Here is a 14,748-nt window from a genome sequence, read left to right on the forward strand (position 1 = left end):
TTAAGTACTTAATTCGTTCCGGAGGTCCGTTCTTAACCTGAAACTGTTCTTAACCTGAAGCACCACTTTAGCTAATGGGGCCTCCTGCTGGTGCTGCGCCGCCGGAGCACGATTTCTGTTCTCATCCTGAAGCAAAGTTCTTAACCTGAAGCACCATTTCTGGGTTAGTGGAGTGTGTAACCTGAAGCGTGTGTAACCTGAAGCATATGTAACCTGAGGTACCTCTGTACTTTAATTAAACAAGACAAGATAAATATACATGGATTAGGATACTTGAGAGACTGTGGGTGGAGAAGGGAAAGAAGTGCTGTTGCATTTCCAGCATTGAAGCGCTCTTCTCCCGGGAAAAGCATCTACAGTGAGCCTTATTAGAAGTAGAGCAGTGAGTTGCAGGAACTGATTTCTTTTGTGCTTGGTGAACAGCCTCTGCTTGAGTGCCACAGCTGAATCGCTGTGGTGTTGTGCTTCACAAACAAACAAGAACAAGAAATCACCCTGATTTCAGGTTACACAGGTTTTTGGTGGATGTGTGTTTCCTCCCAATTTGCAACCTTTGCTTACTAACAAGAACAATTCCTGTATCCAAAACCTGCATCTGGATGCTGAGATCAGTGTTACCGTGCATCAAAGAACAGACAAAAGTGTGTGTAGCACTTCGTCCCAAGACCAAAGAATTTAAACTGATCTCATGCTTCACACTTTCAGTGGGGTGGAACTGTCTTAAGGTCACACGGTGTTTTTACCTGTTCATCTTTGCTAAAATAAGGCACGGGAAGATAATGTGGTGCAGGCCAGACCCCTTATTTTAAGCCCAAATAGTTCTTGGGAGGAACACTTAAGAAACCACAACGAAGATCAGAGCATATTGGTCACAGTAGTCTTTTATTGCAAGCCCAGACACCACAGACACAACAAGCATGGAGCAAGGGTCACAAATTCACATTTATAGGTTCTTGATGGCACAGAGACTTAAGGGAGAATGGAGTGGTTGGAGGGACTGTTGTACAGTGAGATACCAAACAAAGACCTGTTGAATCCCATGAAGGATGAGATGAACACAAACCCCTCCCACCATCAGACACCTGTGCACTTTGGCACAAGATACCTACGCTGCATAAAGCAGTTGAGGAGCTCTTACATACCAGGTGCCATCCTTAGAGTGTTAAGGGCTTTCATTCCTTAGTTTTATAAAGCCTGTGCTCAGAAGAATGGATACAAACACAGCCTTCCTAAGAAGGCCCTTGGGGGGGGGCACATCTTGGGTTTTTAAATTTTAGCAGTTATGAGGACAGACAGAAAGATCTCTCTCCTCTTGTTTGTTTCTGAAACTATGGCAGGAGACCCCTGTTCCCCCCTCTTGACTTTTTGATCTCCTGAGGTTGCTGAACTAGAATGACACATGTGGGTGAGCGAATGCCACGATTTGGACTTTTGTGGTTGGTTTCCTTACTGCCTGTGGTGCAGCTGTAACTGAATGAAGCAGAAAGGTCAGGTCAGGCGTTCTTGAGGAATCCAGCATCGAACTCCTCCGGCCATCTGGGTGAGCTGCTGTTGAGGTCTCACTTTGGCATCAAATCCTGCAAGCACGGACAGGAAAGTTGATAACAGCTGAGTAGATTCATGGGACAAATGGGATCATGGGACCCCAAAGCAACTTTGTTCTTCCTACACTTTGGTAAAGCTTAACAAATCGAAGCAGTTCCATCTGTGAATGCTAACGAAGGGCAAGTACATTCCCTAGACCAGAGGTGGAGTGATACTATACCAGGCAGCACAGTAGCTGGGGAACCAGCTTTTACCAGCAATCTCCATAAAGAATCCAGGTTCATATATGGAGACACACAACCAGGGATGAGCAAAATCTCATGGGAAGCTTTTACAGAAATTTTTTATTTCCCTTAAGCCATGAAAAGCAATCTCATAATATAATATGGATGCAGCTGAGAGGGCAGTATTCAGATCCGCCAGGCTGATTAGGTGAAAAGCATTTCAACACAACGTATTTCCAAGTCCCACTGGGACAATTTGCAAGCGTGTTCTGACAAGCGTGTGTGACAAATTCAGCCATGTTAGTTGGGTTACCTTTACTGGATCTGAACAAAGCTACAAATTGGTATATGAATCAGACCAGTGCAGTTCTTGAGTTTTTTGCTTCTTATGGCACCTCCTGTGGCCACCAAAGCTGTGGGGCACAAGTAACCTGCTCTAGTTACCACTTATGGGCTGCATGTTAATTTTCATAAGCACCCCTGCCATACGAAGCTGGAACAGCACATCCAGTGAGTTCTGTTTGCACAGAAACAAACCTGGGCAGAATATAATCATTGTGTCCGATCAGGTACTGTTCAGGGGGCAAGTAACTCGCCCCATGGAAAAGGTGTCTGATTACCTTGAAAAGCTTCCACAGTCCTTGGGAGTCCCTCCCCCTTTCTTGAAGACAAACTAATGAAGGATGCACCTCCCCATCAATGACAGAGGCAGGAAACAGATTGACAGAAGCACAAAGCTAGCCAGTGAGCAGAGATGATTTGAGCGCAAAAAAATAAAAAAAAAGCTGCAGTAACACAGAGAGATGGATGGGGCTGGGGGGAAAGGGCATTGTGGGAAACAAGAATCTTGGGGAATTCGCCAAGAAACTTGCAGACCCTGCTAGATGCAGCGGAGGTGTGTTTGTGATGGGGGCACAGAGCAGTTGTCTTGGGAAAGAAGTTCAGATTGGTGTGAGGGGTTTGGGAAGAGAAGACACAGGAGCTGCCTGTGTGTCTGGGGAGAGCCACAAAGTCAGCCTCCTGTTTTCCCATCAGGGAATGCGGAGGGTGACAAAGAGAGCCCTCTTCCTTTCCATCACCTTTCGCCCACATGCCCTTGTCCCCTTACCCTAGGGCACCGAGGCTCCCTAGGGTGCGGATTACCTGAGAATTACCCAGCATGCACTGAGACACCCCTCCAGCGATGACATCACACACAGCACAAAATGGAGGCCTGTGGAACAAGGAAGTGGCAGTTTCTTTAGCATTCTTCCCTTTACCCCTCTGCTTTCCAGTATACGAAGAACCCATGAAATCACCTCCCTGCCTCCTTAATGTCATGGGGAAAAGAAAAGAAGAACATACTGGACTGTAACGATGAGCATCCACTTTGCTGCCTTTCCCCTTCTCCATGGAGCCTGCAGCACTGCTTGGCGGGAGCAGCTGAGTTACTGAAAGGAATTAAGCATTTTATTTAGAAAGGTTAAATCAAGCTATTTCTGGCGCAATAGATCCAACCCCACTCAGGTTCCTGCCAGCTATATACAGGATGCTACAGTACTGCTAATTTACTTGGGACATCAGCCATTTTCTGATACCTGTCCCTGGTAAATTGCTGCCCCTGTTTTACCATTGTAGAGATATTCAGTAGACACTGTTCTACATTTTCAGCCCTCCTAGCCTTAGAACATAAATTTCAAGCATAATATTCAACCTATTACCCACTGCTTTTGTTAAGAATTGTTTTACTTGTAATTGCCTAGACCATTATACCTGTTTTCCTGGTTTTTCATTGCATGATTGAATAATGTTCAGGGGAAAACAATGTGCCTTTATGAGTCCTGATCCAAATTGGGGTCTCCCCATTCTGCTTTAAAAAATGAATAAACCACCAAACAACACTTAAATATGTTCAAATGTGGTAGCACATTTTAAAGGTATCATCATCAGCCCCTAGGTGGTTTCAAAACGGAGAACATGTCCATTAATGGTTCTTGGTCACGAGGGCTAAATGAAACTCCCAGATGCAAAGCCATTGTATCCCTAAACACCAGTTGCTGGAGAACACCAGTAGGAGAGGCATATTGCCTTCAAGCTGCCAGAAGCATATGGCTGGTCCCTGTAAGAAAGGAATGTACCACACTGGGTCATTGGTCGATGCTGCATTTTATTCATGCCTTTAGCCAAAGTCCACCTCTCTAGGATTTGTCAGGAGGAAGTAGAATCAAGAGAAAGAAAAGAGGATGTATTTGATTTGCTTTAGCATATTGTAAAGAAACCAGGTAGTTCTTCAGCAGCTGAAAGTGTGATACTGCTTTCCAGCTTCAAGGAAAGACAGCTGTCATTCTCAAATGATTCCTGCCTCTTGGTCAGAACTGGGTTTTTTCCAAAAAGATAGTGAATCTTTGGTTCAATTTGGAAAATTGTAGCCACATCCTTCTCATGCAAATAGGCACAGAAGTCCTTCTTGTGCTATCATCCCTCCTCCATGAGGGACATCAAAATGGGAAAGTTCCCATCTACTCGCAGTCAGTGCAATGTGGGATGGCTTTGCAGCAGCAATGATAATGCAAAGGTTACCTGTTAGTTCACCCAAACAAGTCTTGTCCTAGAACCTGCAAGACCTCGTTTGGTTTTTACCTGGTGAGCTGGTACTGCTGGGTGTGCAGACGCCATCGTCTAACCACGCGCTCTGAGTCAGGGACTCCTGCTTTTGGGGACCTTCAAGGGAACACATCAACTCCTGCACAAGAGAAATGGAGAACGGGCCTTAGAGGATGCTGCAGCTGCTCAGCTGGGACAGGAGGACTACCTGAGTGGAAAGGGGATTTCCAAGACCCCCACACTGACCGCCTCGTTCTCCTCCTCCTCCGACGTCTCGTTTTCTCTCACTCCGCTGCAACAGCTGCTCACGTTGGACGAGGAACGGGACAAGGGCTGCATCACGCAATATCCTGATGTCTGACCGGAGAGCGCTCTGCTGGAGGAACACACAAGCCCCAAATCATCACCCTCATAAATCTCAAAGGCCACCAGCCCAGCATTACAGTTCATAAGCCTCTGTGACAAAAGCCTCACTTAAAAGCCTGCCCAGACTTGCTCAGGTCCTCTAGTTCAGTGTTTCCCAACCTTGTGCCTCCAGCTGTTTTTGAACTACAACTCCCATCATCCCTGACTAGCAAGACCAGTGGCAAGGGATGATGGGAACTGTAGTCCAAAAACAGCTGGAGGCACAAGGTTGGGAAACACTGCGTCTAGTTCATTAGAGCTCAATACACACATTTAAAAATGAAACACTGTTTATTGTTCGTTAAATGTATATCTCAACTTTTCTCCCAGGAGCTGAAGGTGGTATACATTGCTCTCCTCATTGTTATCATCACAACAACCCTGTGAGGTAAGCTTGGGCCAAAGTCACCCAGTGAGTCTCATAGCCAACTGGGGATATGAACCCTGGTTTCCAAAGTCCTAGTCCACTACTCTATTATGCTGCATTGGCTCAATCACCCTCTCTTTCCTGTTAATATAACATGGCAGGATGGAAGTCCCCCCCCCCCACTTTACACAAGGCTTCCCAGCGTTCTTTTGTTCTCAACTCACTTGTTCTTCCTGTTGGGGAATTCTGGGGAGCTGGGACTGGAAGAGCCGTCCGACTTGAGGTCAAAGAAGGGCCCTGGGCTCTCCAATACTTTCTGTATCCTTTCAGCGATGTCTTTGCTTTGGAGGAAAGGGAACAAAAACATTTCCAACATGGAGCCAAGAGTCCTTGCATGAAATCCAGTGGCTTCATTTCTTTATGACCCTTAAATTCTCCTTCAGCCCATATGGGGACAGAATGAGTTCCTCCAAAGGTTATGGGAATGCAAATCCATTGGTTCATGGGGCTTCCCCATTCTTAGCCCAAATCTCAATTATGGTGAACAGGCCAATTTAACAGGTCAAAACTAAAACATATTTTATATACATTTCAGACCCATGATACTGCATGCTGAAGAATCTTGATTGGCAGAAACAACGGTTTTTAGGTTTAGCTCACTTAGAATTCCAACTGAAATGCACTCTAATCATGAAAAGAAAGATTTAAGCAGAGATATAGGCTGTGTGTACTCAAATTTGCAATAAAGTAGGTTGGTTCCTTCTATCTACATATATAGCACAGGTTTGACAAATATGCAGGGCACATCAGATTTCACTTTCAAGATTTTAGCTCTGCTCATTCTGAGGAGGACAGGAGCTTTAAAGGCCAAAAGTCTTGGGAGAGGATGGCCGCTCCAACTGTACTTTGCAGTCTCCAGAATAAAGAATCACCAGGTCATTCTGCACATAACTTAAGAGTAGGTTGGCTGGTTATGCACTGCAAAAAATGAGAACAAATCTACAGATGGTAATTCACATGTATAAGTTGCAAATTTAGAAATAATTGCTGAAATTTAAATAGAATTGCAATACAATCTCACCATTATGGGGAAAACATCAGGAGAATGTCTAGGTGCTGCTATCACTGGGCAACTTCACGGCTCCTGTTCCCCTTTTTTTCTGATTCCTTATCTTTAAACCAGATTTGGACCAGACAGACAGCAAACGGAGGAGACCTTGCCTGCCCAAGACACATGGGGGCATCTCCTGACAGCGTTTGCTTCTTTTAGCTTTAATGGTCCTGTCAATTTTTACTGGAGCAGCAGGATAAAGGGTGTGGCACAAAGAGGGAGGAAGGAAACACACTTACCTGGGGAGTAAATAACCCTTAACCCACAACTGAATGGGACTCACTTCTGAGTAGATATGGGGATTGCACTGTTAAGTAGACTTCAGACACTGTCAGCAGCTGAATCACAAATTATGCTAATAAGTGTTTAATAAGTGGTTTCAATTGTTGCTCTAGCTTCCATGATGGCCTAAGTGTACCACCAAGGAGGGTGACACTTGTGGTGATGGGACTCAGCAGCAGACAATTTGTAAGGGTCAGGGCAGGGTTGGTTCCCGTCCTTCCACCCAATCAATGGTCTTTTGGCAAAACTGAAGTTGTGGGATTTTTATTTTTTATAGAGCGAGACAGAGCAATACACACCTAAAATACTCTTTGTTCTGAGTGCATGAACTGCTGACGGTGGCTAAGGTTTACCAACTGTCACTACCTCTTCCATTGGACTTAAATATTTCTACCTGAACTTCTGCCTGTACTGGAGCGTGACATACTCAATCCTATTGTCCTGTTGGTGGTTTTCACCAAATCCAATGAAACAATGAGGTAAACAAAATGGGTGCAGGTAGCACTGGGAAGGATGCCTCAATAATTCCACCTTCACCTGTCTTCCAAACAATCCTCTGTCTTTGATATGTGCCTATGGCTCAAGGCAGGTGGTCCTTCCTCTCTGCCATTCTTCCCTTGAGTCTTATCCAGTGTCTCCATTTAGGCTTCAGTTTCATCATCCCCCCCCCGACCCCCATCATAAGTTCAGTTCCCCACAATTCCACATCAGTTTGTGATTATTTGTTGTTGTTGAAAAACCAGTTTGTATGTAAATGGAATTTCAATGGAATTTTATGAAAATGCACCAGAATTTTATGAAATTTTAATGGAATTATATGAAAATGCACCAGAATTTTAATGGAATTTTATGAAAATGCATCAGATTTTTTCGGCAAAATCCCCCTAATATACACATTTTTTGCAAAGCAATTTCCCCTATTATAAAGCATTTTTGCATGTTCTTTTCACTCATGCACTCATACGCACACTTTAGCCCCTCAGGCTGTGTATTTTTGTGCACACTACTTGGACTGGAGAACGTCATTGCAAAGTTCAGAGGTGTGCAAATTTTAAGGGACAGCTGTGCTTTGGTTTGCCTATTGTTAAGGAAAGTGCTGATTAGGTAATCAAGCCTATAGATGCAAACCGAATTTCTCCACCATCCCTCTCCCCTGCCCATGTTCTGGTCCTCCAAGTCCCTATAGCCCAGTCCGTACCTTTTCTCCTCCTGGATGTTCTCAATGCCAATTGCACTACTGCGTCGCCCATTGAAGCGGCTACCTCGGTTGCGTGACGGGCTTCTCCCAGGTAGGGCAAAGGACTAGAGGGGAGGAAAGGACAGTAGGAAAAAAAGAGAGACAGAGGAAGAGGAGGATGCAGAAAAGGTAAGAGCTAGAGGGAAGATGGAAGACTGGGCTCCAGGGCCTGTCCTTGCATTGCTACCCCATGCTAACAGTTGCAGCCTGTCCAGAGAGTCACAAGGTGCCCAAGCATGATGTGGGAGCTGTCAAAGTTGGACAAATAGGGGATGAGCCAAGAGAGAGAAAGAGCAACACACATATGAGAGAGAGAGAGAGAGAGAGAGAGAGGGAAAATGGAAAGATCGGTAGACAGAAATGCATGTATGAAAGAGCAACAGGGGGAGGACAGGGGGAAATATAGACTCGGAAAAGCACAAGGTAAAGCCATGTACAGCCCCAGAGGCTAAGCTAGACATTACAGTAAATGTGCACCTGCTGCCCAAAATGGAACCCATCACATCTTCTCCCTCTGTCCCAGAAGAGTTTTCCTCCCTACATAATTAGCAGCTGAAGATCTGGAGCAGCGGCAGGGCAATGTGGGATGCAGCTTCTACCAGGGATGCCAAAGTGTGTGCCCAGGGGCTGGGGCAGGGATTAAACATCTAAAGGCAGTTTCCAGCACTAGCTGTAAGTTTACTCCAATATCTAGCTTAGCCCAAAAAGGAAGGGAGAAAAAAGGAAAGGTGGGGGTGGAAGTATAGAGCGCCCCCTTTCCTTACATTTGTTTGGCATTTCTCCTACTTCCAGCAGATGGTGGGTATCACCTTTTCCCTGCAGAATTCCCCAAAGGAGACAATGTCTTTCCTGGCTTCTCCGGACATGGGAGGATGGATTCATCTAAGGCAGCCTTGCACAAAGACTTCTGCTTGCGCAATGGGGCTTCCATCCCTTCCTGAATGCCCCCCCAAATTGGCTTGAGGGGTTGTGAGAGCCCCCATAACAGCACATGGGAGAGAATGCTTGTGCATTCATCATAGTGTGACACTTGAGTTCCATTCAGTGTTTGGAAAACCTGCTAAATCCCCAGCATTGATCGGGGAAAAGAAGAAATGAAAAGCTACATCACAAATACAGCTTTCTGAAGTACCATATTTAGAGTGCTGTCTAATGAGCCAATTAATCCTGGGCTGAGGAACCTGTGGATCTCCAGATGGTCTAGTCTACAACTCCCACCATTCCACACCATTGGGCTACACTGGCTGGGATTGATGGGATCCCACCACTGGATCAAACTGCTTGCTGCAAACCATACAATGCACTCACATCCGACTGAGAATTTTGGTACCGTGAGAACGGGCTTAAGATGTGAGCCACATCTACTTAGATATCTACTTTGCCAACTTCTTCCAGTCATGCCAGAGGAACCTCAGCGCAGAAGGAATTCATTCTGTGCCATGCTTCTTATCACCAGGGGAGTTGGGCATGTATGGCTCAGGGATAGCAGAACACATGCTTTGAATGCAGAAGGTCCCAGGTTCAGTCTACAGCATCTCTGGTGGCTGTGCTGGTCTCACCTTAAGCACTCTCTTGAGAATGAAAATTCACATAAGCATGCTTTCCACACTATAATTGCAACTCCAGACTCTCTCGAAAATGGCCTTCTCATCAGGTGCCTTCAGTGCTTGTGCAAAGGACTGAATTCCCACTTGGACAATCAGAGGATGCCCTGAACTAGAGCAGCACCAAATGCACTGGTAACATTAATGCCAAGCAAAGGAACAGCAACTAATGCAACACTTCTAGCTATTAGTTCTTTCATTCCAGACACCGCTTCATCTCACCCTGCCATGCAGTCCATCACTGAACAGTCAAGTCTTGGCAGGCAAAACTAACTTGCTGCAGATTTCCACCAAGTGGTCCGTAGTCAGGAGGTGAGCATACTTGGGTAGAACAATCCTAAGTAAGGTCAGCAGTATGCTCTACCCCAGTGTTTCCCAACCTTGGGCCCCCAGCTGTTTTTGAACTACAATTCCCATCATCCCTGACCACTGGTCTTGCTAGCTAGGGATGATGGGAGTTGTAGGCCAAAAACATCTGGAGGCCCAAGGTTGGGAAACACTGCTCTACCCAACAAACACACTGTTCTAAACCTCTCCAGCCATCAACAAGGTGGTGGGAGAGGTTCTATAAGCGGGCTCTTATGGAATCTTTTTTAGTTCCCTCAAAATTAAATTTCAGTCTAGTTTCAGGCCTGTTTTTGGCACATAAACCACCCTTGACACTCCAAAGGATAACCAGTGCCGAGAGAAGAATGCCAGGAATGGAACTTCACCATTTCTCCTGGGTCTCTCAGTAGCTTTTGGAATCACTGAACATTGTACCCCTTATGGATAACCTGTTCTGCGTTAGGAATCAGTGGCATAGGGTTTTGGGGGTCCCATTCCTGCCTTGGGGACTGATTCCACAACTGCTGCAGGAGAACTACTGCTCAGCATCAATGCTAAAGGGTCCTGAAGGGATTCATCTTGTCACCAAGACCAAACATGAAATGTCTATGTGAAATTTCTGAGGGTATCATCAGCATCTTTTATTCCTCTGTAAAAGTTTTTATATTCTCACATAAAACACCAAGGCAGTGCTCAGCAATTAAAAAAAACCAATAGCACAATTTATTCAGATTCTCCCTAAATGCTTTCCCTGTTCCTCAAATTGTTTTCAGAGTCAGAATTGGCAAATGAATAGAATCAGGTCTCAGAGGAACAGGATAGGGAAATGAACATAGAGAGATGGGGTGGCAGGGAGCCCAACAGAAAATAGCCACAAAACACCACCAAGACAAGGAGACATTAATAGCTGGAGACAGAAAATGTTGAAGAGCAGCGGGTACACAGTGGTAGGGGATAGTGGCAAAGGACTGAGTACATGCTGGTCTCCACCCCATGATGCCACCTCCCCAATACCTTACCGCAGCAATAGCCTTGGTGCCTTCGGCGACACTCTGGTTGAGGGCAAGGCCAGCAGTAGCTGGGCGATTGGGTGGAGTTGATGGCTGCTGCTGCTGTTGGTGCTGCTTCCTCATGGCTATCCCCATGGTATCCAGGCTCTGGCTACGGCCCCGGATCACCCGCTGGAGAGAAGGGCAACAGGGAGACAGACACATTCACAGACACACAAAAGGACATCATGAAGAGCACTATAGGATGCTGGTGGGCTGGGTGGAAGGAAGCGGAGGGAACAGGCATGAGCTCAGAAACACCCCGCTTCCTACAGACAAGGTGTTGTTTCCAAGCGGACAGAACTCGCTTCTGCTAACCTAACCCACAACCTCCTGAAGAGCTCTCTCATAAAAACCACGCACACGTTGTCCCTAGCCTATGGCACAAGCACCAGGGGGCAGACATATAATCCTTCAACACAGGCATAGGCAAACTCGTCCCTCCAGATGTTTTGGAACTACAACTCCCATCATCCCTGACCATTGGTCCTGTTAGCTAGGGATGATGGGAGTTGTAGTCCCAAAACATCTGGAGGGCCGAGTTTGCCTATGCCTGCTCCAACACTATTATTTGGACCTGGCACTGTAGATATGAGCAGAACCACCAACTCACAGAGAAGGTGCAAGAGGATACTGTGGTCAATGGCATCAAAAGCTGCTGAGAGATCAAGCAAAAGCAGTGAGGTTGCACTCTCCCTGTCCCTCTCCTGAAGAAGGACATCCATCAGGATGCCTAAGGCCATTCTGTCCTCAAACTGGACCTAAACCCAGACTGAAAGGGGTCAAGATAACCAATTCCTTCCAATGGTGTCTGCAGCTGGACGACCCTCTCAAGCACCTTATCCCAAAAAGTGATCGGGTGGTAGTCCAATATTAGTGACTGGTCCATAGTCATCAAAGTTCCTCGGGGTTCAAGCAGGGCTTCTTCAGGAGTTGCTGCATCACTGCCTCCTCCAGGAGCTCAGGTACTTCAGATGAGTCATGATGGCCAGATGTTGAGCACACATGTGGGCCAAACCACTGCAAACACCTTGCCCACGTCCTCAAACCTCATCAGCTGATCCCACAAGATTGGGCAAGATGTTGTGTTGGACACCTCACCCAGCTCTGTAACAATGGTAGCATTCAGCTCAACAGCTGGTGATTTTATTCTCAAAGCCGCTGGCAAATATGTCACAGCTGGCACTCTATTCCCAGTGACAAGAGTTGGCAGCCCCCTTAGCACATCTCTGCTGGCTAGCTACTCAAAGGTGTGATGGGGTAAGCAAATTAAGTCTTCTTTGCAGTAGGCGCACCTATGTGCTCTAGCACACCTCTGACCGACTTTGCATTGGATTGTATGCCATTGTACTCTAGACTTCATTTATCCTGTTTCATGGCTTGGAGAGCCATAGACACCCAGTGAGCTCTCCAGGTTCCACAATTTTGGAAAATGAACTCAGGAGTAATTGCGTCACCAGCTCAATGCATCTCACTATTCCACAGCAACACTGAAGCTCAACAGGACCGCCAACCTTGGCTTCTGAAAAATCCCCCCAAGCATTCCAGAACCCCTTGGATTCCATATGTCTCTGGGGGTAGACCCTCCTAATGGCAGAGAGGGAATGACACTACAAGACCCAACTTTGCCAGATAATGGTCTGACCATTAAAGGTAAAGGGACCCCTGACCATTAGGTCCAGTCGTGGCCGACTCTGGGATTGTGGTGCTCATCTCACTTTATTGGCTGAGGGAGCCGGCGTACAGCTTTCGGGTCATGTGGCCAGCATGATTAAGCCACTTCTGGTGAACCAGAGCAGCGCACAGAAACGCCGTTTACCTTCCCGCCGGAGTGGCACCTATTTATCTACTTGCACTTTGACGTGCTTTTGAACTGCTAGGTTGGCAGGAGCTGGGACTGTGAAACAGGAGCTCACCCCGTCACGGGGATTCGAACCGCCGACCTTCTGATCGGCAAGTCCTAGGCTCTGTGGTTTAACCCACAGCGCCACCTGCGTTCCTTGGTCTGACCATTACAATGGGGTTAATTCAACCCTGCCCCCACAACATCTAGAGTACCACCAACCATCATACCTTGAGGTAAAGCCTAAATCAAGGCTTTGTCCTTAGTATGGACACCGAATTATCCCAGAAGCAATGTACTGAGGTTGTCCAACACCACATTACAGACCACCTCAGCCAGCATAGTGAGGTATACTGTTGAGCAGCAAGGTGGCCAGTTTACAAGGCACCAACTGCAGTCCCAATCTGCCCTGCCCCAAACCTGTGGCTGATTTCTCCTCCTCTGCAGGTAGCCTGCTGGCATCTGTTCTCTGAAAAGCAAATATGGACAGCTGCGTAGGATGGTGGCTAAGAGACTAATCTACGAGCTAGGAAGTTTCTTCTTTGGTAAGCTACTATCTCTGAGCCACCTGCACCCCTCTGGCAATTTCTAAAATACATAGATAATGCTATAGACCTACCTGTCAGAGCAGTTGTGGGGATGACTAAGATAATGTATGTGAAATACCTCCAATGGACAAAATGCAAAGTATTATTACAATATTCACCAGAGCAGCATGAAATGGGAAAATGCAAAATTACACCGGAAGAGAGATATTAAGCATCACCTATTCCCTCTCTCACCTTGAAATTCTCAAAGAAGCCACCACCCCCATTCTCCATTTTGTCATCATCGCCAGAGGCCAAGCCCATCATACTGCGGCTACGAATCTGCAACTCCTCATAAAGGCTCTCCAGGAGGGCACTGCGGGTACGATCCTGCTCCAGAAGCAGAGAAGGAGAACACGTTTCAAAAAACAAATAGGATAGAAGCAGGGAAGGGTGCACGCTTAATCAGAAAGGAAGAAAGATCAGGCTGAGTGACAGAAAAGAAAGCAGCTCTGTATGTGGATAAGTTACATAATCAGCTGGATCATAGAGATTCACTAGCTCTATGGACTCTCATTAAAGCATGAGACTCAATCTCAGGGTTGTGGGTTCAAGCCCCACGTTGGGCAAAAAGAGAATCCTGCATTGCAAGTCGTTGGACTAGATGACCCTCAGGGTCCCTTCCAGCTCTAAAATTCTATGATTCTAAGTGGATGTGATTAACCAATTTTAATTTGTTTTTGCTCCCAAGGGAATATTTAACATCAGCTACTTAAGGAGGCTTCAGACCCCAGGGAACTTTTGGAGGCTGCTTGATAAGGGCAGCCTGGTAAATAGTTAATCTCTTATCTGGTAGCACTGAGTACCTTAAACAGGGAATGGGAGGGTACAAGAGAGGAGTAATAATAATAATAATAATAATAATAATAATAATACACTCTGTTGTGGCCAGGTCTCCCCCAAGGTGACCCAGGTTGGCTAGAATGTGGTTGTCACACTTACATAGTGTGCTTTTCATTCTATTGTAGGAGTTTTGGTTCCTATTTAAAGTGTAATTTTGAGTTTAAAGTCACCAGGAGGAATTACCCTTCCCCTCCCCATGCAACAGCTGCAGTGCAGAAAGTTCTAGGTTGGATTTAGACATCACCTTGCCAACAAAGGTCCGTATAGTTAAACCTATGGTTTTCCCAGTAGTGATGTATGGAAGTAAGAGATGGACCATAAAGAAGGCTGATCGCCGAAGAATTGATGCTTTTGAATTATGGTGCTGGAAGAGACTCTTGAGAGTCCCATGGACTGCAAGAAGATCAAACCTCTCCATTCTTAAGGAAATCAGCCCTGAGTGCTCACCGGAAGGACAGATCCTGAAGCTGAGGCTCCAATACTTTGGCCACCTCATGAGAAGAGAAGACTCCCTGGAAAAGACCCTGATGTTGGGAAAGATGGAGGGCAGAAGGAGAAGGGGACAACAGAGGACAAGATGGTTGGACAGTGTTCTCAAAGCTACCAGCATGAGTTTGACCAAACTGCGGGAGGCAGTGGAAGACAGGAGTGCCTGGCGTGCTCTGGTCCATGGGGTCACGAAGAGTCGGACACGACTAAACAACAACAATTGATTGTTGAACCTGAATTTCATTTCACATC

The 14,748-nt window shown here is 46.2% G+C and overlaps 1 protein-coding gene across 7 annotated transcripts in view; it reads right to left on the reverse strand.

Annotated features, from left to right (window-relative positions):
• Nucleotides 1–857: 857 nt before the first annotated feature.
• LOC309332144 (rap1 GTPase-activating protein 1-like) overlaps nt 858–14,748 on the reverse strand; it is a 46,064-nt gene continuing 32,173 nt past the window's right edge. For 2 of the 7 annotated variants that reach the window (XM_081845023.1, XM_081845020.1), the window contains exons 16-23: nt 13,360–13,494; nt 10,705–10,866; nt 7,716–7,819; nt 5,349–5,465; nt 4,599–4,728; nt 4,389–4,491; nt 2,878–3,199; nt 858–1,577 (exon numbers count right to left, since the gene is read on the reverse strand). In XM_081845023.1, coding sequence (XP_081701149.1) covers nt 1,571–1,577; nt 2,878–3,199; nt 4,389–4,491; nt 4,599–4,728; nt 5,349–5,465; nt 7,716–7,819; nt 10,705–10,866; nt 13,360–13,494 — 1,080 coding nt within the window. In that variant the 3' untranslated portion in view covers nt 858–1,570. The remainder of the gene's footprint in view (nt 1,578–2,877; nt 3,200–4,388; nt 4,492–4,598; nt 4,729–5,348; nt 5,466–7,715; nt 7,820–10,704; nt 10,867–13,359; nt 13,495–14,748) is intronic. The other 5 variants (XM_081845025.1, XM_081845024.1, XM_081845021.1 and 2 more) reach the window with 5 other exon arrangements.

This window comes from Podarcis erhardii (assembly GCF_964252035.2).
Source record: "Podarcis erhardii genome assembly, chromosome: 17".
In the NCBI taxonomy this organism is placed as follows: Eukaryota; Metazoa; Chordata; class Lepidosauria; order Squamata; family Lacertidae; genus Podarcis; species Podarcis erhardii.